The sequence below is a fragment of the Xiphophorus hellerii genome, chromosome 15, assembly GCF_003331165.1.
Source record: "Xiphophorus hellerii strain 12219 chromosome 15, Xiphophorus_hellerii-4.1, whole genome shotgun sequence".
Classification (NCBI taxonomy): domain Eukaryota; kingdom Metazoa; phylum Chordata; class Actinopteri; order Cyprinodontiformes; family Poeciliidae; genus Xiphophorus; species Xiphophorus hellerii.
In genome coordinates this window covers 4,491,375-4,517,625 of record NC_045686.1, presented here as the reverse complement: position 1 = coordinate 4,517,625, position 26,251 = coordinate 4,491,375, and the positions used below count along the sequence as shown (strand labels likewise).

The 26,251-nt window shown below is 40.6% G+C and overlaps 3 protein-coding genes across 4 annotated transcripts in view; 1 reads left to right on the top strand and 2 right to left on the bottom strand.

The window, feature by feature from the left end:
- vta1 (vesicle (multivesicular body) trafficking 1) overlaps positions 1 to 13,241 on the bottom strand; it is a 39,586-nt gene extending 26,345 nt beyond the window's left edge. Inside the window, exons 1-3 of the mRNA XM_032585328.1 lie at positions 13,036 to 13,241; positions 7,168 to 7,262; positions 2,002 to 2,129 (exon numbers count right to left, since the gene is read on the bottom strand). Coding sequence (XP_032441219.1) covers positions 2,002 to 2,129; positions 7,168 to 7,262; positions 13,036 to 13,126 — 314 coding nt within the window. The 5' untranslated portion in view covers positions 13,127 to 13,241. The remainder of the gene's footprint in view (positions 1 to 2,001; positions 2,130 to 7,167; positions 7,263 to 13,035) is intronic.
- Positions 13,242 to 15,941: 2,700 nt separating this feature from the next.
- gje1a (gap junction protein epsilon 1a) lies at positions 15,942 to 22,298 on the bottom strand. 2 transcript variants are annotated; one of them, XM_032584471.1, is made up of 5 exons: positions 21,951 to 22,298; positions 21,715 to 21,859; positions 19,182 to 19,364; positions 18,383 to 18,580; positions 15,942 to 18,161 (listed from the first exon to the last, which is right to left on the bottom strand). In XM_032584471.1, the coding sequence occupies exons 2-5, from the start codon at positions 21,742 to 21,744 to the stop codon at positions 17,964 to 17,966; spliced, it is 609 nt and encodes a 202-aa protein (XP_032440362.1). In that variant the 5' UTR covers positions 21,745 to 21,859; positions 21,951 to 22,298; the 3' UTR covers positions 15,942 to 17,963. The 2 variants fall into 2 exon arrangements, with proteins under 2 accessions (XP_032440362.1, XP_032440363.1); XM_032584472.1 differs by having other exon boundaries at positions 21,715 to 21,850.
- Positions 22,299 to 22,459: 161 nt separating this feature from the next.
- nmbr (neuromedin B receptor) overlaps positions 22,460 to 26,251 on the top strand; it is a 42,469-nt gene continuing 38,677 nt past the window's right edge. The window contains exon 1 of the mRNA XM_032586041.1: positions 22,460 to 25,285. Coding sequence (XP_032441932.1) covers positions 24,858 to 25,285 — 428 coding nt within the window. The 5' untranslated portion in view covers positions 22,460 to 24,857. The remainder of the gene's footprint in view (positions 25,286 to 26,251) is intronic.

Here is a 26,251-nt window from a genome sequence, read left to right as displayed (position 1 = left end):
CACTGAAAACATCTCTGATGCTATTCATCCTGTACAACCTGCTGCTTGCTCCTCACACCTACCGCTACCATTAGGAGGGAAATCCAACCCACCTGGCCTGGCTTTCATTAATGTTTCAGTTGTGTTGGTAACAAGAGAGAGGCTGATCTGTTTTAGGGATGGAAGTACCAATCTATAAGATCTTATAGAGGTTTTATTGAAGTTTCCATAAACAATTTATTAGATTTAGGTAAGTTTTGGGAGCTTTTTACAATTATTTTCTTTTATTCAAGAGCTGAAATGTAAATTAAGCTGCACATTTAAAACAGCAAAGCTTTATTGGAGAGTGACCACAGAATTAATTCATAAAAAACCCTTAAGACATTTGCTAAACATTTGGAAGGTCTCCTGATAGGTAATGAATGAAAGCATGGTGGCGGCAGTGTTATAATGTGGAAATAGTTGTGATCTCAGAGGGCCACTGGATGCCTTCTCTCCATACTGGGGGAGCTGCACAGAGTCCTGGTTGGATTTAGAAGTTTAAAAGCATCATAAAAGGCATCTTTCACTCTGGACACCCGACCTTTGACCTGCTCCTGGCAGGGAAATGGGACAAACTGGTTTTATTCCACAGCATTACTTAACTCTGCCAATACACAATATTTTTAAGGTAGGTGCAGTAATGATCACCAAAATGCTTGTATATATATGTAGTCATTTCTGTAGCCTATTTAGGAGCTTATTCACTGACCTTCTAAAGACTGATGGACCTTATGGGGAGCAGAGCCCAGTCCTGATGTGATGGAGTCTCTCTTTCAGGGTTAGGGATTATGGTTAAAGGTATAGTGTGAGTTAAGGTTAAAATTTATGGTTAGCAATATACTGGCTATGGTAGAAGTTAATGTTTGGGTTGGGCATAAATGCAGTTACTAAAATCAATGGAAGTCAATAAAAAGTCCTAATATGAGTAGAAACACAAGCTTGTGTGTTTTTGTGTTCCGTTTTATATGCTTCATTTTCCTCTTTTGCCTTTTTTAATGTAAAAAAGGTGATTATTGTTTTTTGCATCATGTACAAATCATTTGTCAGAGGTGTTTGTGTGGATAAGCTCAATTTAATGTGGCCACCCTCTTCTATCCTTTGGCATCATCTGTCCAAATTAGCTGCATTTCCATTATGAATGTCCATAAAAATTGTGTCTATATTATGCTAGTGTTGAAAAAACACAATTCTCCAATTGGTGTTTTCAGTAAATAAGAAAGTCAATTAAAATCACATGAATAAGTTTGTTCACATGATAAGTGATTAAAAATCTTGCCACGCCATCATCCTATGACCACTTCCTGTTGATGTCTTTGTCTCTTCTGCCAGCAATAACGTCTGGCTGTTGGTCATGACTCAGGTGATGCAGAAAAGGCGTTTCCTAGTTCAAAAACTTTGTAGTGAAAAATGTGACTTTTCTTTTTCAAAATTGCTGCATTTCCATTAAACAAATTTATTTTTGTAATTCCAATTTGCGCAACAACACGGTCAATGGACACACAGCTACAGTCCTGGAAGTATTGTAACACAGAGCTGCTAACGGCGCCCTGTAATCAAGTGTTTTGTTTTGTGAAGGAAACAGGAAGTAAAAGTCTCCAGACTGCTGCAGTGAAGCTCACGTATAAACTAAGTAACCTAACACAACTGTTTACATGTAGACCTGAACATGTGGTCTGAAGTGAAAAGTCTTTGCATGAGTCACCGCCTGTTGCTAGGAAACGAAAGGTTCAAAGGACGTGAAACATGAAGTCATGCTGCGCGAGAGCGTGTTGTGTCTGAAAGCCGTGAGCATAAAACGCAGCCAGATGTGGCGGTGGTTGGTGGAGTAAACAGCTGGACAACAAACATCATCGGATTCAGAAGCAAACTGTGCTGATCTGACAGAGCAAACGCATCATAATCAAAGTGTTGACATCGAGGAGCAGCCCGACCGGCCTGCGTCGTCTCCTATCAACCAATCGTCTTCTGTCATTTCCTTACTTGTGGAACCGTTCTGCTCTGTCCTCGTTGTCGGCGTACAGGAACAGCTTTAAGGCGTAGTTTTCGATGTGAGCGTTGCCGACCACCTCCTGAGTGATGGAATCGTTTTCATTCAGCTCCTTCTTCATCTGCAAAACAAACATCACACAGTCGGTGGAAAAACTCTGATCTTAGCTTCCTGTTGGCTGATTTGTTGTAATCTGGTGTTTAACTTGCAGATTAAAACCGTTTGGTGCCAAAAAGGATTTCAGAACGTAATCCGGCCCACATGCCAATCAGTTTGGCGGATGGAAGTTTTTATATATTGTAGAAAGGATTAAAAGAAAGTAATCCAGAACCTTAAGAACTGCTTTCTCCAAAGTGAGCGCCATCTAGTGTGACGTCAGACTCATGTTTTCTCCAGTCCTTTCAGCTCCATTCTTTCTCTCTGTTACTGTGTCCAACAGGGCTTCAGGTTTCTAGTAAAAGCACTAAAGAAACCACTCTGGTTTCCCCCGGTAGGTGGACCCTGAGAGGCCTGAATAGATACTCTGTTCTCTGGTTTGATCAGTGGATGTGTTAAGCAGCACAGGAATGTAAAACCATGCAGGGAACATAAAGAACCTGGGATCAAAGGAATCTCTTTCTCTCTGGATTCCATGTTGGTGTTAAGCTAATGTTTCATCGGAAAAAAACAGCTTCACTTTGGAAATGCAATGATAGTCAGATATTTGTAAAGGTTGTTTAGGATGCTTATTTCAATAAACATGTAAAATGGTGGAAGGTGAAGGTCACTTCTTCCAAACAAAGACTGGTTCTGAATCACGAACCATCAAACTTCAAGGACTTTAGCTATTACACAAACTCCTTGGACATGTCTGCTCTTTCTTGGTTGTTTTTATATTTCGATATTTCAGGTCATCAAAACAAATTAGGAATGGATGTTTTGAACAAATGCAAAGGCAGTCATAGATTCTGAGCTCAGTTAGCAAGACGTTGAAGCTCAAAGAAACAGATATTGCAAATTTTGACAATATACTGCAGTGGAATATTATCTAGACAATATTTACCAATAATATCCCAATGTAATGTTTTACAGCTCTAGGTGGAATAATAATGATAAACATTTAAGAGAATAAAATGTCATCTTCAGATTCTCTATAAACTGTCTTTTGATTAACTGATTAATAATTTAATAGCAAAAGATGTATTTTTTTCCTTACATCACTTGAAGAGTTCTGGGTAGAGATTTTGACAGACAAAAAAGGTTTTTAATCTTAAATGCACAATGTATGTATGTATATATACATTATGCCATCCATCCATCCATCCATCTTCTTCCGCTTATCCGAGGTCGGGTCGCGGGGGTAGCAGCTTCAGAAGGGAGGCCCAGACTTCCCTCTCCCCAGCCACTTCTTCTAGCTCCTCCGGGGGAATCCCGAGGCGTTCCCAGGCCAGCCGAGAGACATAGTCCCTCCAGCGTGTCCTGGGTCTTCCCCGGGGCCTCCTCCCGGTGGGACGTGCCCGGAACACCTCACCAGGGAGGCGTCCAGGAGGCATCCTGACCAGATGCCCGAGCCACCTCAACTGGCTCCTCTCGATGTGAAGGAGCAGCGGCTCTACTCTGAGTCCCTCCCGGATGACTGAGCTTCTCACCCTATCTCTAAGGGAGAGCCCAGCCACCCTACGGAGAAAACCCATTTCGGCCGCTTGTATCCGCGATCTCGTTCTTTCGGTCATGACCCAAAGCTCATGACCATAGATGAGGGTGGGAACGTAGATCGACCGGTAAATCGAGAGCTTCGCTTTTTGGCTCAGCTCTCTCTTCACCACGACGGACCGGTACAGCGCCCGCTTGACAGCAGACGCTGCGCCAATCCGCCTGTCGATCTCCCGCTCCCTTCTTCCCCCATTCGTGAACAAGATCCCGAGATACTTAAACTCCTCCACTTGGGGCAGGACACCCCCCCTGACCCGGAGAAGGCACTCTACCCTTTTCCGGCTCAAGACCATGGCCTCGGATTTGGAGGCACTGATCCCCATCCCGGCCGCTTCACACTCGGCTGCGAACCGCTCCAGCGAGAGCTGCAGATCACGATCTGATGAAGCCAAAAGGACCACATCGTCTGCGAAAAGCAGAGATGAGATCCTAAGGCCACCAAATCGGATCCCCTCAACACCTTGGCTGCGCCTAGAAATTCTGTCCATGAAAGTGATGAACAGAATCGGTGACAAAGGGCAGCCCTGGCGGAGTCCAACTCTCACCGGAAACGAGCCCGACTTACTGCCGGCAATGCGGACCAGACTCTGACACCGGTCATACAGGGACCTGACAGCCCGTATCAAAGGGCCCGGTACCCCATACTCCCGGAGAACCCCCCACAGGGCTCCCCGAGGGACACGGTCGAACGCCTTCTCCAAGTCCACAAAACACATGTAGACTGGTTGGGCGAACTCCCATGCACCCTCCAGGACCCTGCCGAGGGTGTAGAGCTGGTCCAGTGTTCCACGACCAGGACGAAAACCACACTGCTCTTCCTGAATCCGAGGTTCGACTATCCGACGGACCCTCCTCTCCAGGACCCCTGAATAGACCTTGCCAGGGAGGCTTAAGAGTGTGACCCCTCTATAATTGGAGCACACCCTCCGGTCCCCCTTTTTGAACAGGGGGACCACCACCCTAGTCTGCCAATCCAGGGGAACTGCCCCCGATGTCCATGCGACATTATGTCCATTATACATTATGCATTTACTGTATATGCACAATTAGTTGATTTGGTAATCAACTACTTTGATCACCAAATTAGTTGTTGATTATTTCAATAAGAACAGATTAAAAAATAACACATTAACAGTAATGAACTCTGGCCATGTGCTGATAATGATATAAATTTGTGTGATGAATATACGCGGACTGAGAACGGCGCTTTGAGGAACTCCACAAGTTATATATTGTTGCTCATATTTACACAAATGACAGAAAGTACTTCCTTTAGTAGCATACCCAACGCATCACTAAAAACAACATAAAATGAGACAGAATGGTCTTTTATCATTTCATGTCTGTACTAAGATGAATTCACCTGTTAATCAGAATCAAACAGACCTCAGTGACTGACAGCAGTCTGGGCTTCAGAATGAAACCAGCTTTTAAACAAATGATTTCTACCTCTCCAGAGAGAGCGAACCGTCTGAGACCAGAGCCGACGATGACAGAGCAAAACAGATTTAATGAGTCCAGCTGAGCCAGTCAGCAGGGAGAAAGCTGCGATGGCTAATGCGCCGATTCATTTATTCTCTAGGAAGATCCCAGCTTGTATTTGTAAAACTCTTTTAATGGCAGGAAAAAGACAAAAAGTCATCTTCAACTTTGATGAAATGGAAACATGTCGGATGTGTCTCACTTCTTCTATTCAACCCAGATGTTTTTAGTCCTAATTTTAAAAGGAGTCCATCATAGCTTGGTGATGCATCGTGAAACTTAAAACCATGCCGGACAGCTGAGGACGGCTAACGAGTCTGAAAACTGAAGAACTGCATCAAAGCTGAGGATGTGACTCTGCATCCAGACTGTGACGTTATTAAGATCTCCACAGTTTCTGTAAAAGTTGTCTGCAGGGTAAACTGGGTCGACTTTAATTGGCTCCGAGTGATTAATAAGGAAAGTCCTGCAGCTCTTCTTCTCTCTTCTGCTGCTGCACAGACCAGGTTTATGTACGGTTTATAGAACTGCCAAAAGTTGCTGCACAGAAACTCTAAAAATGTGGAAACTCTTGAGTTGAGGTTTGTTTAAGGTGATGAAATTCTTCTTTCCAGCACCATCTATAAAATGTTCATCGTTAAGGCAGCCAGTGTCATCGTTTGTCCAAATACCTTTTATAGAAACAGATATGATTGCTCTGAAGAAGCATTTTGTATAATCATGATTACTTAAAACAATAAATTTGGAACTATGATGCATTTATTGCACATGAAGAATATTTTACCTGAATCTTCCCTTAAGAACATTTTATTCAAATGAAGTCAACAATCTCTATTTAAATATAAAAACTAAATGACTTCTGGTTTTATGTCTTTTAATTATAGCATTACTCAGATGTATCTGTATGACGGTTTACAGGTCATACATGACACTTGTGTAATTTACTACAACTACTGGTAAATTATTTGCCAAGTCTGAATTTTAGGAAAACAGGTGATAAAATTATTGAATGTTGTGATAAATAATAAAAGTGTTTCATAGCAAACACAAACCTCAGAAATTATTTATTCATCTCTTGGAAAATAAAAAATGTCCGTCTTAACATGGTTTTAGTGACTTCAGTACTTCTTTACCTTTTACATTTTCTTATTCATCTAAAAACAACCATCATAAACTGTATTTCAGGCACAGAGAACCTGAATGTATTGTACTTAAATAATCAGTAAATAATATTTACTGCCGTCCACATAATTCTTGCAAAATGCATATTACCAGAACAAATTGTCCACATATTCTTAGCTCTATTTGTGATAAACAAATACAATGTTTTCTTTCCTTATTTTTTCCTTTTTAATTGTCCTTTTCTTTTTCCCGTTTTTCATTTTTCTTTTCTCTTACCCATTTATTTTTTCTCTTTCTTATTTATTTTTTTCACTTTCCTCTTTTCTTGACCCCTTCTTTCTTCTTTGAAAAGAAAACATTTTCCCTAAAATCAGTGGTCTTGTTGCAGATTGTGGGTTTCTGTTATTTTGAACAGGCTGCAGAGTGAAACGGACTCTGTGGCCTTTCTGAAAAAGCTGACAGTCTGACCCCAGTCCTGAGTCTGTTTCAAGTTGATCAAACCAGCGCTCTGACTCCAGGACTTGCCAACTGAAGAAACTTAAGATTTTTAATTGAAATGATCAGAAAAAGGCATAACATACTGTAAGGATTGCATAAACATATATAATATACAACACAAGTGATGCAAAAAGTTAGAAAGGATGATTATATTGGTTCTCAAAGAGTCTCTGTGGAGTGGAGATTTAGATGAAGGAAGACACAGCCTCCTGCAGAGCCTAATGCATCCCACCATGAAACTCTGATCTCCAGCTAAAGTGCAGCTAATGGCAAGAATTACCTGCACTTTGCCAAACTACCCGACCCTGGCAGCCTAGATGGGATCGCACACAGAGAGGAAGAAGAGGAGGAGGAGGAAGACTCACCGTCTCCAGCTGGTCCATCAGCTTCACCAGGAACTTCCTGCACTCCGGAGTCTTGCTGTCCAGCTTCATGCCGGTCTGCATGGCGTAGAGCCGACCTGCAGCAGGAGGACGGACATGTTGACAGAACTTTTAAAAACTCGGGTTTATCCTTCATTAGTGCCTTTAAAAGCCAGGAGAGAGAATTACAACTTCATTAACGTGTTTTCAATGCTACATATTTAACCATTTTATTTCAAAATCAAACATTCATTTCAGATTAATTATCTTCAAAAGGTGAATGATTAGCTACTTTCTGATGTACAATAAATTCATTTGAAAGATTTTTTTAAATTCCTGTAATTTCTGAGGAAACCAACTGATTTTTAAAAATAATAAATATCATTACAAAAGTAAATTAACATTTTTAAAGAGTATTTTTTTATTTCAAGGTCTTTTAAAAATTATAATTTTGGAATAAATTTTGCTTCTCTTAAAAAGTTCTACATGTTTTCAGAGAAAATTTGTTTTCTTAAGCCATAATTATTTATTTCACTAAGTATTTTCTTTTAAGTCACATCTGTTATAAGACTTATATTTTTAAAAGACTTTTAGTTTTTTGAAAATCATTTACTTTCCATTGTTTCCTTTAAGGAAAACTCTTTAAAACGTAATCTTGTAAAATCACATCATAATTTTCTGTCCTTATATTTTTTCTTTTAATTTCTAAATCTGCATTACTTTATTTTCAGTAGCATTTTTCAAGGTAAATGCAATAATTTCAGGGATTTTTTTTTTTTATCCAGATTTTCTGATTTATTTTAAAGAGGAGTTGATTCACATTATCAGTTACTATCAATTGCTAGTTTTCTTTTTAAATCCAAAAATTCTTAAGACATTTTATTACACAACAGTTATTCATTTTAGAGAATTTGTCCTTTTTAGCTGAATTAATCTATTCACTGGAATTTTAAGTTTCACACCAGAAGACCCTTTTACACTGAAATAAAAATGTATTTTCCTAACATTTACTAACAGTAAAGTACTTTTATTTTTGACTGAAAAATGTTTTGACAAACTTAAAAGTCCCATTATCGTCACAGATCTCCTATTTGCTGTTGCTCTGGTTCGGAGGATATTCACCGTTTTTAGGCGTTAATTCTGCATTTATTATATTCATTAACTAAAGTTTTTCCTGGCTGCAGGTCAGGTTAGTTATCAGTGATGTTAACCAGATGCAGTTTGACTGGTCAGTTAAATGTCTCTGTCGTGTTTTGGGCCGCCTCGTTGCCGTCGGCAGCGCTTTGTGTTCAGCGTCATCGTCCTGCACAGCAACCAGCAGAACAAAGTTCCCGTTTCACAGAGGCAGCGTGGAGACGGGCCGGTCTGCGTGGCAGCAGCAGGACTTGCGCTGCTCACAGCTTCCAGAACATGGATGCTGCCCTGCAGCGCAGGAAGCCACGCACAAACAAAGGCTTCTTCTGTAGAAGCAGCTGGACGGCCTCCCACTCGGCCCATTCCTCCCAGTTTGCCCAGTTCAGCCCTTGCTGGTCAGCACACCCAACTGGTCAGCTTACAGGAATCTCTCTTAACTTGCAGCTTTAAGACCAGCTGATATTTGTATTTCCTGGTTTTCTCTGAGATGATCTCAGCATCATTTCTTTCTGTCCTGCTGTTTGCTACTTCCTGTTCAGGACGATGAAGACTTCCTGCTGCTGACCACAGCTCAGATAAAAATGGAAACTGCTCTAACGTTGTGTGAGAAAGGCTAAAAACTTTTTTTCCCACAGCAGGTGTGAAACGCAGCACTGCTGAGGCAGGACAGAACCTGTCTTCATTCTGAGAAATATCCAGCCAGAAATAGAAACGCTCTGCTGATCAGCTCCGGTGACTTCAGCCTCTATCTGCAGCCGTTTCCTCTTCACTGACGTACAAATGTTTTAAAGGAGTTCAGAACATTTTGATGTCAAAACTATAAACTTCTCCAGGAAACATTTTCCATTTCTTTACCCAGTTTTGAAGCTTGAATAAAAAAAAGCTTAATCTTTTGAATTTATCACAAATATTTCTGCAATGATCAGACTCAGAATGACTAATTATTTATGTATGTATGTATGTATGGATGGATGGATGGATGGATGTATGTATGTATGTATGCATGCATGCATGCATGGATGGATGGATGAAATGATGGACTGAAGGAGGGAAAGACAGATAAACAGATGAATGAATGAATGAATGAATGAATGAATGAATGAATGAATGAATGAATGAATGAATGAATGAATGAATGAATGACTGACTGATGGATGAAACAGGAAATAAAATTTGGATTAATTTTTCCATTTCTCTTTTCTTTTCTCCTCCTTTCACATGGAAAACACTTCAATGACATTCCAGAGTTTTCCAGGATGTTTCCAGATTCTGTTGATGTTATAAGTTAAAAGATGGATATGAGGAAACGGATCAAGTTCTTCCTGACTCTGGAACGGTTTCCAGAGGTCCATTAGCTCTAAAGAACAGCCTGGACGGTTCTGACCCGCATCTTTAAACCCAGCAACGTGTTAAATCGGGTCACACAATGAAAGCTCATAGACTGCACATTAAATCAGCCCACAAGCTGCTTCCATAAGCATCCAGTCGCTCTAAATGGGGCTAATATTTGCAGAGTAGTAAAATATTTACATTAATGCTGCCAAAATAAAACCTGACCAGAAATCTCACTATCAGAGGATCAGAACGAGTCATAACTCACAAATACTGGCAGCAAAATCAGAGCTGGAGTCATTAACAACGTCAGCGACCCAATCAGTGTGAAACGGTGTTTGTAACGCAGCCAAACAGCCGAGCTGCAGGTGAGTTCTGCAGAATCATTACAGCTGAATGAATCATGGTTCTGACTGCCGCTGAAAGCGATCGCACCGCTCCGAGCATCAGCTGGGTCATCTGCAGGCTGACACGCTGATTAAAGAGATGGATAAAAGCTTCAGGACTCTGATGAGAGTTCTGATCAAATACATTCCTATCGGACGAGTTTTTTTCTGCGTTCATGAAAATGTCTCAATCACTCCTCCAGTTCTTCCTGAACCAGATCCAGCTGCCTCATCTTTAACTGGTGCTGCATTTACTGTCTGAAAGACGTAGGAAATCCAGACCACTTGCACATCATGAGGAGATCTGAGTGGAAACTAGACTGGAGCTCGTTCCTGAAGCTGCTTCTGTCAGAAAGCCTGACCGTCTGCAGAGAGGCGGCTCAGAACCCAACGAGCCCCAGCTGGCCCAGCGGTCCAAACACTTGGTGCTGCTGACCTCCAGTGGCCTGGCGCCCTCACTGGGCCACGTCTGACCCGCATCCAACCCAAACCCCAGGCCTCTACTGGACAACATGGTGGCACAGGAAAGGAATTTAACTTTGGTTTTCAGAGTAACAGGTCAAAGTATAAATATGTAACCTTTACAGGAAGCACATAAATAACATAACAGAGGCATTTGCATGTATTTTAATAAAAACCGAAAAAGAAGGTTTCATGTGACAGAGCAGAGTCTGGGGGAGAAATCTGTCTCTGGAGCGCCACCTGAAGGTAAAAGTTTAAACAGTTTGTGTCTAGGATGTGTGGGGTCTGCAGAGAATGTACTCAAAGGGTGAGTTGTGGGGAAATATATTGATAAAACTACACGTTAAACTGTTAAAATATGAATAAATTAGTGTATCTGCATCCAATGAGAAATCCTTAAAGTAAAGTAATACTGAACATGTTCTCACATCAATGTAATCTGGCAGAATACAGATAAAAACTGCTTTGATGTGATTGATAAAACAATATTTAGGCATGCAAATGCTTATTTTTTAAGCCTGGTTCTGTCAGGAGGGATGGGTCAGAACTCCAGCTAACTAATGTGAGAATGGTGTGGAAGAAAACCCAAAACATTTAACTCAAGTCAGACAGTTTAAAAGACAATCATCCCTAACACTGAAATAATTTTGAAGAAAATAACCAAAAAAGTCTAAAAAATGTTCTTGCTAAGTTTTGGGGCTTTTAGCAAATAGGAAAATAGTAATTCTGACCCAGTTTAAACTGATTTTACTTCAGACAGTGAAAAAAATGTGTGCATGTTTTTTTCTGTGTGTAAAATTCTGCTTTCAACTGGGTATAGAAAAGGCCGACTGAAAAATAAATTAGATGCTTTTTAGAAAATTACCAATCAAACTTGAAAGTTTTTCTGAGAAACAACTTTTCCAATGATGACAACAATCACCAAGCATTTCAAAGACTTCAAAGCTTCAACCGCATCTGCTCAAGAGTGGAGCATCAATCACTGAGTCCTCTGTCTGAGAGCACTTACAAATATGACTAAATTAATTTCCTTTTGATCCCAGGATGCAGATTGGTGAATCAGAACCAGAGGAAGTGGAAACAAGCGCGAGGTCACAGCTGCTGATTCAGGATAGTTCAACGCAGTGACTCAACGTTCCGGAGAAATCTAAAGGTTTCCACAAATGTTACAAAAAGCATGACGCAGCTCTTCGTTATTATTTTAATTATGTCTAAAGGGAAGTTTAAATTCACCAGATTGTAAACTTTGATCCTTCGTTTGAACCTGTTTGTTGTGCAGGTCGTTGGTCGGATCAGCTTTGATATTCCAATTAAATCTGGATAACAATTCTATTCAGTAACTTCCTGTAATGTTTCATCTGTGCAAACAGATGCACAGACCTGTGCACCTGTTCGCAACTAGCCTTAAAGACAGCAGCTAGCCTTAAAACTAACTACTGCACATCAGGTTGACGTTACTCAGTTACAGGGTGTGTCCATACTCAGTCACTGCATCTTTCAAAGTACCCGGCCAACCAGATCCTTCAAAAGATGCAGCCTCTGAATTTACACACACCTTTACAGGAGCTGGCAGTCATTAACGCAAATCAATAATATGTACGAAGTCATTAGAGGTTATTGCAGGATGCTACATACTTCTGAGTCAAATTGCAGAAGTTTTAAAGTTTTTTTTTTTAATTCCTGCAATGTTTAAAGTTTTTAAACCCCTTTAACTGTGAACCAACCAGGTAATTTTTCTGCCACATCTTTATTGTCGCTTCATTCCTGTTATAAATTTAGATAATAATTTAGCTCATTTTCTTTGAAATTTATCTTGTTTTTTCAACCTAAAGAAGTTCTTTTGAACATCTGAAATAAATCATATTTGTCAACATTTATTTTATGAGTCTTTACTTTGGATTTGTTCAGATTCAGAGGTAATTTTCTACTCAGTTTATTTCAAGTAAATGTTGTTTTGTGTCTAAGTAGTTATTAGAAAACCGCAGGACGTTAACCTAAAGTTATGTTTCGATCAGATTTCTGTCCTGCCTCCTTTAGAGATCCATTGGATATAAACTGAGCAGTTTCTGTATTGTTTTGTTGAGGCTTTAGAGCACCACTGTAGAGGGGTTCGGTACATTCCTGCAGGTTGAGCCATTTGTCATCAGGCGGACAACCTGAACCTGCTGGACAGAAACTTTAACCTGCTGCGTCATTCTGACACAATGAAATGTCTGACAGACTTACAGACACTTGCTCATGCTAACAGAAACTTCACAGAACATGTAGCCATTTATAAAAGTCAGAATCCAGCCTAAAGTTAAGAATATCAGGAGAAACCTTCCACCTTAAACAGTAGTCAGGATTGTGCTACGGAAGCGTTGGCCTTTTCCTAAAGTTTGAATTGCCCAAACGATAACCTGTCACTCACAATTAACTATTTTTATCCCGCCGGTGTTCATCACTAAGGAAATTTCGCTCTGAAACACTTTGAATAAAAGTTAAAGCCAAAGCAGCCGCCCTGTTTCCAAGTAAACAAAGCCGAGGAGCTAACAGCTAGCGTTAGCTGAGGGCTTACAGTAATAAGTCACCACCGGGTCCCGTTTCTCATGCTCCTGAGCGGTCCGCAGATGGTGCTGGATGGCTCTGAGTTGGGCTGGTAAAGCCATGATGGTCCAAAAACTCCTGCACAAGACACAAACTCGGTGGAAACGGTCAGTGTTGTTGTTAGCAGGGTTTGTGTCGGTTCCGCCTCTCCGTCCAATAGGAGGCAGCCATCCAATCGTCAGGGATGACGTAACCCCTTAAAGAGGGGAAGATCACGTGACCAATTCTGGCGGGCCGCTACGTCATACACTTACTTCTTAAAACTTACATTTTAAATGATTACCTGAGTGGATAGACATTTATTTTACCATCACAGTGACAGTTTTTCTATACATTTCAGAACCGGACTAGGACTTTTTCAGCTTTTTCACATTTTTATGTTAAAGAAGCAAAACAGAAAAAAATAAAATAAATTAAAATAAAAAATAAAATAATACTACTACTACTACTACTACTACTACTACTACTACTAATAATAATAATAATAATAAGCAAATAAATAAGTAGCACAGAAATTTAACATAAAGTAGCAAAGCAGAGATAGGCTTCTGTTGATTCCCAAAGGTGTTCACTTCACAACACTTTTCAACCAACCTGAGTCCAAAATGAGGCTCTACATCCTTCAAAGAACCAGGTAGGTTGGATCATTTGAAGGATCCCACTTTGAATCTCCTGTTAAGCCAGCAATAAATCATGGGATAGAGTGTGAAGGATACATCAGTCCTTCAAATACACAAAAAAAGAATGCATTTGTAGACCACATTTGGAGGAGCTTAGAAACTTAGCTGTCTCCTAAGTTTCAAAAAGCCTTTGAATGACGCTGCCTCTCAGTTTAGACACACCTATAGAGAACATGTTTCCATCACTGTTTAGAAAAAGTATGGGGAAGTCTAGAATTTAATTTATGTATTTTATAGAAAATACATAAATTATTTATTTTCTTTTCTTGTTTTTTTTTTTCTTTGAAATTTTCCTTGTTTTTCCATCTTAAGGAAGTTTTTTTTGAAGCCTCATGAGGGTGTGTCCAACTAGTTTTCATTTATTTTGCTAACTTGGAGAAGGCTTGATCGTCTGTCTTTTATAATGTCCTGTGGTTTCGGTTTTCTACTAAGGATCATTCATTCCCTGAAAACAAATTTGATTTTGTTGTCACTAATTAGACTCATTTTTAGTGAGTGTTGGATTCCACCAGGGTTGTTCCTTGTGTCTGATTCTGTTCGCCTCCTGTCTACCCTTGTGTGTGATTGTTTGTTTGCCTTTTGTGGACTGTACTGAAACAAATTGTAACTTAAAGTCTGATTCTGATTTAGATTCATACCTTTTTCAGATTTCTAGGTCAATCAACCAAGGAGTCTGATTGTTTTCAGTTCAAGAGATTTTTAATTTCATTTCTGTTTTTTGCAGATCCTGGATCCTGGAGTCCACTTAGGCCCGGTTCACACAACAAAGCCAGGATAGTGAAACAGAAATATTTTGTGGGTTTTGTGCCTCGCATTTCAAAGCCTTTCGTTGCTTACAGGTAGCATCAAGACATAGACAGACATACAACTTTCAGATCCACAAATCCTGCTTTAAACTTTTAAAATCTAGTATCAGTTTCAGACTCGGATGTGAGCAAGTAAGGCAAAATTCAATCAACTTCTGAGCCAATAAAATGTTTTATTCAAGAGATCCTGTAGTTTGTGGAAACCAATATATATTTACCAGCAAGACACACTGAAGAAAACAAATCTAATCGAGCATTAAAAAACTCAAAGGAAATTAGATTTCAAAGGCAGCAGAAGGATTTGGAGTGGGGAGTTTGTCTGTCACAGTTAAATGACTTTATGGTCTGTGGGAGAAAAGAAAACTTTGATTTAATCTGTCTGGCTTGTGGTTGGATGAACCTGTGACCTGATGTTCTTCTTCAGAAATCCCATCCTACTGCTTTTAGTAATAAATATTCGTCTGATGCCAGTTTTCTTTGGTCCAAACCGCAGAAGGGAATGCTGTTTTCATGTGTTCCAACTACAGACTTGGAAATAAAAGTAAAATGAGATTTGGAGAGTGGCCATGACCAGGGGTGATTCAGCGTAGTCCGGGCCTTCATGTTCACTTCCATAATTCATTTTAACACTCATTGTCTTCAGCCTCAGATCTGATCTTTGTTTCCCTGACAAGATCAGGAAGCTGAATTGGTTTGGGGTACTGAGAACTGTTACAGGTACAGACAAAAATAGATAGTGTAGAGGGACAAGTACATGAAGATAAACACCCTGAGGTGCATAAAATGTTCCATCAACACTCTAATTGGCTGATTTTATGTTTAGAATGCAGGTGATTAAACTATGGTCCCATTTCTTAAATAGCTAAGTGATTTTTATGTTCCTGCATTAACATAAATGTCAAAGCTTCCCCTCTACTTTACACCCTTATTTGTAGCTTCCACAGCTACTGGCATATCTTTAAAAGATACGTAAAGAGAAAAACGTGTCCTTGGTTACACAGAATGCTGAAAATATTTGAGAATCATCATTGAGGCCATTCATTCGGTGACCAGCAACCGTCAAACAGTTGTTATAGAGACTTGATGACTAAATGTGACAATCTTTGCTGAGGTTTTCTTACAGTGAAACTTGAACCTCTTTTTGCATTTTGACCAGAAAAAATGGGTCCTTATCCATCCGTGTTGTTTTAATTTTTCAGTCTGATATGTCTCCAAAGATGCTGGCAAGTTTACACCAGTCTGTTTTTAATTAGCCATATATGGTTGCTCTGTGTAAAATAAAAATACCAACAGCATCAACAGAATTTTAAAATAGAAAATATTAACAAGGGTTGGTATGAAAACTGCCAAACTAAATTGTTTCATTAAATAAAATAAATAAAAAACAAAGCTAATTGGAGAACATTTTCTTTAATAATCTCATAACAAAACAAATATGAAAATTACAGATAATATGCAATATCAGTCAAACAAACAGTTTTAATATGCATACATTGGTCATGAAGTGTACCTTACTGCAGCTAAGTGACTGAAAACATCTTTGAGGGGTGAAATTATGTCAGTACAAAGACAGGAATGTGGGAAACAGATGTAGAAAGCATTTACCGTTTCTTTACACTTAGCAATACAAAATGAGTACAAACTAGAGTATGAATAGGAATTAAAGCAGAAAACATTCAGTAGTGGAAATTTCATACACATGATCACATGTAGCTGTGTTTAAATCTTTAACATGTCCTGATTTTTACAGTTTTAAATCTGTTGCAACTGTTGCTGGTTAGCATGCTAGCAACCGCCCACAGTTAGCATGCTAATCTGGACTAGCTACTACCAGTTAACCTTATAAAATCCCTGCACTTGGAAGTATGCAATGGATATACAAATGCTTAGGGGTTTAAATTACTAATGGATAAAATCAAATACTGGTAGCATGCAGCATGGGTCATGAAAGAAGCCCTGAAGATGAACTGTATAGTGATTAGTTGACTCTACAGACTTCTGTAACAGCCGACAGGTATTAGGTGCTCTGAAGGACTGAGGCTTCTCTAGTTGTAGGAACAAAACCATTGGTGTAATTTAGAGTGATAGAAATATAACTAATAAGTTATTTAAATCTGCCTGAGTGCTAAATAAAATGTTTAAAAGGTTTTGAAAACATGGTGTGATCCACTTTTGTCTTGTTATACAATCCTGTACCTGAGATGATAAACAGATTGTTAAAAACTTCATAACAAAAGTTGGATGGATGTCTGAGTATAAAAGAATAAAACAGTACAGAAGATTAAATCATATTTCCAAGGACATACACTGACTTCAAAAGGAAAAATGCATGAAGTAGCTTCAATCAAATAAATGGGTATATGGATGTAGAGGACATTATGTTAAATTCAGTGGTTGAAGCTTAAGGGCAGCTGCTGTAAACAAACTATGAGGATTATCATAACAGAACCAACTTCAAATGTGTCAAAATTTCACCACCATTAAAAATTATTAATAACTGGTTGTTGTATTGGGTGGGCAGCATGTATCTGTGCTCACTGAAAAATATTCTCAATGAGCACAGATAGATTTTTGACATGTTCTCAAAAAAATCAACACAACCAAATTTTCTATTGCTTCTTTTTCTTACTTCATTATACTAAAGTTAGACTGAGCTTGTATCTCTTTTAGTGATGAGGTCTGGGTCAAGACATTTTGACATCCATACTTTGAATTTCATGGAGATTAATTCAATCTGTTGGCCTTTCTGGTGCACTGGATTGGTGGGAGACTTTGGGCTTCTTTCAGGACTATTGACCTTTTGTTTTAGCTTCATCAAACAATAACTGGCAAACAGTAATCTGAGTTCAAGAGAAGATGCACTAGGTTGCTCAAAAATCAGTGTATATGGTGAAAAGAAGATCATATAATGTGTACGTCTCAACCCTACAAACTTTTGTTTGGTATAATATTAGATCTGAGGTTCATCTCCAAGAAATGTTCAGATCTCAGTGAACCTTCAGTTAATACAAATTTTCAAGTTTGGTCAAATGAGCTTTCCTTCTCCACTAATCAAAAGAAATGCATGGGATCTTAGCAGCTTTAAGAAGCTGACACTTTCTGGCCATCCAGTCCAATCATTCAACACTTTTCGAACATGCCAGTACAGAACCGTCTTCTGAAATACACCAACGGATGGTCATTCTATACTTAAGGGCAGAAAACACCAAAAGAACCGCTGGTTCTGGCCAGCCCTGACATGACTGCACCTTCCCAGATTTCTTGGTGCTGCTTACTGACGTAGCACAGGTGAAGTCTGACTCTAGCACCGACTTTCTGCTTCATGAAAGTCCCAATGACAATGAGCCCAACATGAACAGTCTGAAAATATGACAGATATTTTCACTCATTGTGTTTCTGCATGAATCTTTCTGTCATTGATTGCTGAGATAGCCAAGTCTCCGGCAGAGTATTTCAAATATCTCAGCAATACAGAGAAGAATGGTGATCACAGTGAAAGTGTACATAGCACTGAGGAAGATGGTTTTTTCAAAATGTTCAGGTACCATGCACTTGGTCACATTGAAGGCCTTCTCCAAGGAGCTGGCATCACAGACGTACACCGGGTGAACCTGAGGACAGCAGAGACGTATGAGGCAGTGGGTACATTGGGTTTGGTTTATTCCACAAGGACCTGCAGTTCATTCAGACACAACCTTCGAAATCTAAGTCAAGCTGTTGCATTCTTCTTAAAGAAAAGTAACTTTCTGCACCAACTCTACAAAACAAGCCATACTTCTTCATGCTCATGTATTGAACATTGAGCTAAAAGTTATCAGAAATGGAAACAAACCTGAAAACCAAAGAGGTGGCTTTGTAGCCAGAAGGCGATGATTTCTAGAATGATGCGGAGCAGAACGGAGATAATGTAGAAGACGGTGTAGATGGGCCGTTCAAGAATTTCCTCTTGCTCTATATTCCTACAGGCGGCGTACAGGTGGAACCAAGCTCCAGGAACCAGGACAGTTACCAGCTGTAGCGCCCAGAAGACCTGCAGAGAGCAGAAACATAAAGATGTACACACTGAAAAACAGATGTTAGGGATAAAGGTTGTTTCACCGACTGGTGTATATGCTAGCCATGTCAACTCCCTGCAAACTACTAACTACTTGAAGAATTCAGTAGTTAGTAGAAAACAGTCAATAACCAAAACTTCACAGATGTAAAATTTTATTCAACTGAAAGTTCACACCCTAACAGCTGAGTAAATTAGTGCTTTAGAATTCATTTGCAAACATTACATTAGTGGAAACTAGGTGTGCAAATGTTTTCAAGGTTAGCAAGGCGCTAAAGCACTAAGCTAGAAGTTAGCTCCGCTATTAGCGCATTAGCAAAAGTGTCCCTACCACTGTCTGCATCCCTTCTTGAACCTTCAGTATCCATTAAAATATTTAAGTTTTGAGTCTTTGAGAAATTACAGCAGTTGTATGTTGTATAATCATTCCACCCTGGAAAATACTGGAGGTCTAATGAATATGAGGTTAATGTTGAAGCCCATGATGAGTGAGTTGAAACATCTGACCAGTACTGTGTTCAAGGTTTGTGTTGAGATGTTTTCTCTGGTTCTGACTCATAGTGTTGCTTGGTCCCACCTGAGGTGTTATGGGTCTGAACTGGTTGTAGCAGAACAGGTTGAGCTCTCGTCGATCCGGGTCGCAGCTGAAGTGCAGAGCTTCATTCCCGTAGACCGCGAAGCCAAGAACACCCAGGAAGAACATCCGAACCGAGCCGAAGAACAGCGTGTGGAACTGGCCGATGACTGTAGGAGGCCTGAGCTAGAACACAGCCACAGATAGACACACAAAGATCACTCACAGAGCCAGAGAAGGCATTAAACTTTCAGACTTGGAAGGGACCGGTTACTCTTTTCTTTTCTTTTTTTTTTTACAAGGTTCTGGTTACAAAACTGTGGAGATTATCTTCCTTATGTTTCCTCTGTCATAAAGTCCTTTTACTGAGATGACTGTGCAGGGTTTTAGAATAATCCCCCTCCAGTAATGCCTGTGTACTGCAGTCTTTGCCCAGCAGTAGAAGAAGAGTGATCAGCAGCAGACAATCAAGATGATCAAAGTTGAGCATACATTTATGAGCTAAGAGACAATATTTACTTTTACTGTGAGTTTTTCCATTTTGCATACAAAACATCTGCTGATTTGCCAGATGACTTTTAAAGCAATAACCGCTCTTCAGTTGACAAACCTGCCTGTTAAACCACAGCGATTCAAAGTTGCATCACTTTCTTTCTCAGTAACCATCAACTCAAAATAACTTCCTCAATTTCACAAAAAGCTTTTTATGCTTGCTTGAGGTGTTTTCTTTTTATATTTTATAGAAAAAGAGTTAATGCGCTAAAGGGGAAATGGAAATACATTTACTTAATAAGTTCTGGTGTAATAAATGGCCTTTCCACTGGTAGGTATCTGCCTTACCAGAGACATGAATCTTGGAAAAATTTTAAATTCCAAGCCTCAGGCACGTATCGGAGGACTCTGTCTGTTTTTGCTGAGATGTGGGCTTCATGCTAGCTTGCAACTTCTACATCCTGTTTATTACAGGATGTGTAACGTCACCGATTGTCAAAATTAGACTAGGCTGAGCGATTCACTGCAAAACAGTAGATAGAAAAACGCGTAATTAGCATTTTTCACTTTTGTAAAAGTTTAAAAGTTAACTCAAAATTCAAATGACAGTTGGATGGAAACATGGCCAACATCAGATCGGACCCAGCTGTAATCTGACTCTATGTCTGATTACATAGAAATCAGACATAGATTTCTATGTCTATGTCTGACATAGATTCAATCCACCATGTGGTGAATTCATCCACAGAGACTCTCAGGGTGAACAAACATAATGTGAGGAAATTTGAATAAGGTCTTGACATCCATAACAACCTGATGCATGTTTTTATATGTCATAGTGAAAATGGTGGTCGGAACAAGAACAGAAATTTCAACATGAGCTTGAATTTTTGTGTTTATGACAGAATTTTTCACTGTGGCGATTTACAGGCAGACTGCGAACACCAAAGTGAGCTTCAAAGTCCCTCTGCAGGGTGCTGGTTTGTTGGGTCTCCAAACTGCTTACACATCATTTAAAATGAATTTCTCCTCCTCACTAGATAATATGGCTTACAAACCTTGGTGAAATCAGCTGCTGTGGTGTTAAACTTTGATGCCTGAGTTTATGGTGATGTGTTCTGTAAATTTTAACTTTCAGTACCTGGTTACATATTTTTCTGTTTCAGTTGGGTGAGAGCTGTAGATAAAAGCAGTTGGATCACGTTCTGATTAACACTGCGGCATTTTTACTCAGCTGTTAGAAAGAAAGAGAACCTGCTTTTGTCTGCCAGATAATCAGAGTCCCTGAGCTCTGACGGCTGAAAACAAAAAGCCATTCAGATGAAACATTTCTCATCTCTTCAGCTGCTCCGCTCTGATACAACCACCATCTACCAGAAAACAGCAAACAACAGCAGCAGACTGATTTCAGCAGGATAATGACTCCTGTCTCATCTACTCACACATCCTTCGTAGAAGTTCTTGATGTAGTTTAAAGACATGATTTGCTCTCTGACGTCCCCTGTGTGACTCCGGGTGGCTCCGGGCCCTCGAGGCCAGGACTCCACAAACCTGCAGCTGAACTCTTCCACCTCTTTTTCTCTCTCCTGAAATCATGTAGCCTTTTATCTCCCCCTAAACATACTGACCCACTCAGTGGAAAAAACACAACAGGGACCAGGGGGCCAACAAAGAGCCAGGGGCGGGGGCCTGGGTCGCCCGAGTTTTAATCCCTACTGGACTCTGTCAGCGAAAAAGCCCTCCTGTGGAGCACAATGCAGAGGAAACACCTGGTTAGGTGAAACAACTGATGGGTTTATTCTTTATTTCTGTTAATCTGGAGCTCCACTCACTGAAAACAAGTTCAGATTTTAATAAATGATCTAAAAACTAAAGGTTTCCTGCACTTTATTTCAGAGGTTTTGTTGAAGTGGAAGCATGAGTCCATCAGCAGTCAAACACACACTCCCACTGCACACACATCTGAGGTCCCAAAGATAGACAGAAGAACCAAAACCAGAACCAGAACCAGACCAGAACCAGAAGAAGAAGTAAGTCCACACACCAACCGGAATCCTGGCGGCGTGCTGTTCATTCCCTCTCTTTTTTCCCAAACACAGATCCCAGTTTCATCCCAGCTGTTGGACAGTACAGGTCAGACGAGTCGGACTCAAGTACATGGAGGTGAGGTGAGCCGCTTCCTGGCAGGACTTTCAAAATAAAACAGTGAAGCAGAAATCTGCAGCTGCTAAAGTGAGTCGTTCTGTTCTGTTTAAGCAGGAAGTAAGAGCTAAAACTGACCTCCAGGTTTTGGACTCTGGTGCATCACAGGGAGAGAAACCTGCAGAGATGATCTGAACTGAATGTAAACAGGAACAGCAACATAAACGCCTCTGAGCAGCAACGTTGCTTTCAAAGGGGCAGTATTATGTGTTTTACATGTATAGTGACATCATATAGCACAATCAAGTAACTATGTTACTTCATTTGTTATGAAAATGCTACATATATCAAATATGAGTTAAAAGAAAAGTTTCTTCATAATTTAGTGGTTTTGAAATTGGGGCCTCTGTCTCTTTAAAAACTTCTGCTCTTTCTGAAACTCAGCATGGCTCCTCTATTAACCTTCTAATATCGTTTTTACCAGCATTTCACTGAGTAGTCGCTCCTATAATGAACTCAGCAGTTCCACCAGCTGTTTGCTAATTGCTGCTGGCTAGTCTGAAGGAGCTGAGTGGGGGAGTCTTGGGGAGTCGCTGGTCTGTGCTCGGTAGCTTACAAACTGCAGCTCAGAGGAGGAGCTGCGCCTCGAAGGCGGGGCTAGGTCCAACCAGGCGTTTTGCACACCTGTATGGTTGCCATGGAGATTAAAGGATTTCTCGAACATGCTAGAAAGAATCAAGGCAATGCTACACCGATGGGGGAATAACATCATTACACAATGTACAACTGAAAAAAGTCGAGTTTCCATATTACTGCCCCTTTAAGCAACTTCTTGGGTGTCACACTTGAAGCTTTCTGAACTGACAGATTGGATCTTTCATCAGTAAGAACATTCAGCAGAGATCCAACTCGTTCCACCTCTGACTTTAACCATCTGTGACAGAATCAGACCCTCTCGGTCGGTTAAAGTCTCATTAAAGCAGCGAAACAGAAACTCCCAGATGGAGTCCTTCATCTCCAAGAAAACTTGGACGAAGGTGAGAAATAAAAGACGTTTTCTCTGTTCTCCAGTTCTCCTGATCAAATTCTGCAGATGTCAGGAGGCTGGAGAATTATTTCTGAACACCAAACAGATTCTTGGTCATGGCTCAAAGATTCTCTTCTACATGCATGAGATAAAAACCTTGCTGCACATTTAATCCCACGGTGAATTATTGCAGACAGAGAACCTGCTGAACTTGAAAACACACACAGGCTCTTCATACAGACAGGCGTAATAAATCACAGCTATTGCCTATTTGCACATTTTTATGTCTAAAGGTACCAGATTCATCAAAAACATCCCAACATCCACATTAATATGCGGCTTTAGAGTCAGCAGCAGAAAAATCACATCTTCAGGAAAACAGACTTTGCTGCTTTTACATCTGTTTCTGTGAGGATTTAAGTTTCTGCATGGCTGGAATTTAGTCACACTTTGAGATTCATCAGACAATCCAAAAGGAGAAATGGAGCAGGAAGCAAACAAAGGAGCTGGGCAGACAAAAGGTAGTGCTGAACCACAGCAGAGCCTTTTTTTTACCTGAATCAAACCGGATCTGTCTACTATAGGTCTGGATCCAGACAGTCAGCAGCAGGTTTCCTAGTCTCCCTAAACTCAATGCTGCCTCTACTGGATGGATTTCTGTCACCTCTGAGCTGCAGCAGCATATGAACCCAGAGAAAACAGCAAAAGCACCGGCCATGTTTGAAAAACGCAAACAAAGCCGACATGCTCTGCTTAGATCAAACCAAAATGAAAATTTTAAAATAAATACAAAACCCTGAGGAGAAAAAAACCTTGAACATCTTGATGACACTCGGTGGTGGCAGCATCATGCAGTTGGAGCTTCACCTGCCAGCAGGACAACCATCCTAAACATCCATGGTTTAGATCAGATCAGATTCATGGGTTAGGATGACCTAGTCAAAGTCCAGACATAAATCCAACTGAGAATGTCTGGTAAGAATTGGAAATTGATCTTCACAGACATTTTTTTCCCCAAAAAACAACAAAACAAAACAAACAATAAAAACTAGAGCTTTGTTTATTTTTAAAAGAATGAGGGAAACTTTTTAATCTTCTGTTTTTGAGATTTCTTTAAAAACATGTTGGCAACAGAAAAGGGAGAATATTTAATGCTCTGCAGCAAATAAACCCTTTAACAGGACATTAGGTGGGATTTGTTGATTTATTTTGTTAAATTACGAGAATGAAGTCATTATTATGAAAATAACGACTATCAGCAGAATGTTAGGAGAAAAAAAAGGTTGTTTTAGTGATAAAAAAGCTCGGATCGAGTTACTGTAGAAGAATAATGATCATGTTTTTATCACCGGAACCTCAAGAAGGAATTCAGATTATAACTGAAATGTTCCAGCTGGGCGATTCCTGGAAACACTCATAGAACAACAGCAAGAAGCCAAGAAAGAGCTGGACTGGTAGAGAACTACACACACACACACACACACACACGCACACCCCCACACACACACACACACACACACACACACCCCTACACACACAGCAGACAGCTGGGTTCCAGTATAAACACGCGGAACATGCAGTAAATAATGAACAGACAGAAACAGGACAACCATCCGTGTGATTTGATTTAGTTTTGCCATTTTTTTCACTCCCAACATGACAGCAGCTTTAAAAACTAGATTCTTCTGCCGTGGCTTTCTGTGGTTCATCACTCCTGATTTATTGAGTTTCACGTGGAAAACGAGCTGAATGAAGCGCGCGCACAGCAGAGAGGGAGACTGCTCTCCAACAGGTGCATCCTCCTCCTCCTCTTTCTCTTCCTCCTCCTCCTCTTCCTCCTCCTGCTCCTCTTTACGCGCTCTCCCCCTGCCTCTGCTCACTCTGCGGCTCAGACCTGCAGCCCTCAGATCAAGTGTTGCTCCAAACTTTTCTCTCCGCTCTCAGGCTGATCCAGCTGCACCACCGCGCTGGTTTTACGCGCAGCAGCTCCTGCAGCTGGAGCTCCTCTTCTCCCCAGCATGGATGACGAGTTCCTCTCCAACCTCTCCCCGGCTCCCCCCGGAGACCCCGAGGCGTTGACCCCCAACTCCACCGTGGAGCCCGGCTGGTGGGGGGCCTCCGACGGCGGGGAGACGGTGCACTTCGTGGTGCGCTGCGTCATGACCTCTGTCTACATCCTCATCATCACCGTGGGTCTGCTGGGGAACATCATGCTGGTGAAGATCTTCATCACCAACAGCGCCATGCGCAGCGTGCCCAACATCTTCATCTCCAGCCTGGCGGCGGGCGACCTGCTCCTGCTGGTCACCTGCGTGCCCGTGGACGCGTTCCGGTACTTCTCGGAGGAGTGGGTGTTCGGCGAGGCGGCGTGCAAGCTCATCCCCGTCATCCAGCTCACCTCAGTCGGCGTGTCGGTGTTCACGCTCACGGTTCTCAGCGCGGACAGGTAGGAGGACCCGGTGAACTCCGGAACAAGTTTTATCTGCTGGCAGGAAAAGCTGCAGGAATTCTGATGGTGAACAGACAAAATCCACAGAAATGTGACATCTTCGCGCTCCTCTCTGAGCCACTTCGGGGTTGCGTGCGATTTTCCGAAAAATAGAAAAATAATGGAATCAGCTTTTAATTAAGAACTGAAAATATTATCGCTACAGCCTGGATTAAATTAATAATTTGACCCAAAATCCAGAATGAATTCAAACGATGATTTTTGTTCCTTTTGTTTTTGTTATTTGTAAATCAAAAACACAAAACTCGAGTTACATTCCTGCTCTTGATCGTTGGTTTCTAGTTTCACATCAGCCACATTTTTATAGCATCAACAGCTGAACAATTTCAGTGAAAAGTTTTCAGCCCCTTTTATCGAATCACCAACAATAAAATCTGGAATAATCCCACAAAAACATTGAAAAAAAGCTTAATATCAAATGAAAGTGATTTCTACAAAATAATAATTACATAAAAATATGTAACAAAAGGAGTGATTGCATAAATATTCACTTCTTCCAAGTCAGTATTTATTTGCAGTCGGTCTCAGTCAGGCTCATCTGCTCTGCAGTTTTCCTCTATTCTTCCTGCTGAACTGTTAAATCTCTGTCAGATTGATTTGGATCAGCTAAGAACAGGTCTGGGCTTTGACTGGGCCACTCTGGAACTTCACCTCATTGTCTGTACAGCTTTAGCTTTGTGTTGTCGTTTTCCTGGATAATTACATTTTCCGAAGCCGTCCTGGCAGATGGAAACAAACTCCAGGATATCTTGATGCTCGCTGCGTGTCGGCACCTGTCGGCCACCGTAACGTTGTGCAGTACACCAGTTCCACCAGTAGTGAAACAGTCCACAGCATGATGCTGCCACCACCATGCTTGACGGTTGGTACGTTGCTTTTAGGTTTGAAAGTCTCACCTTGACT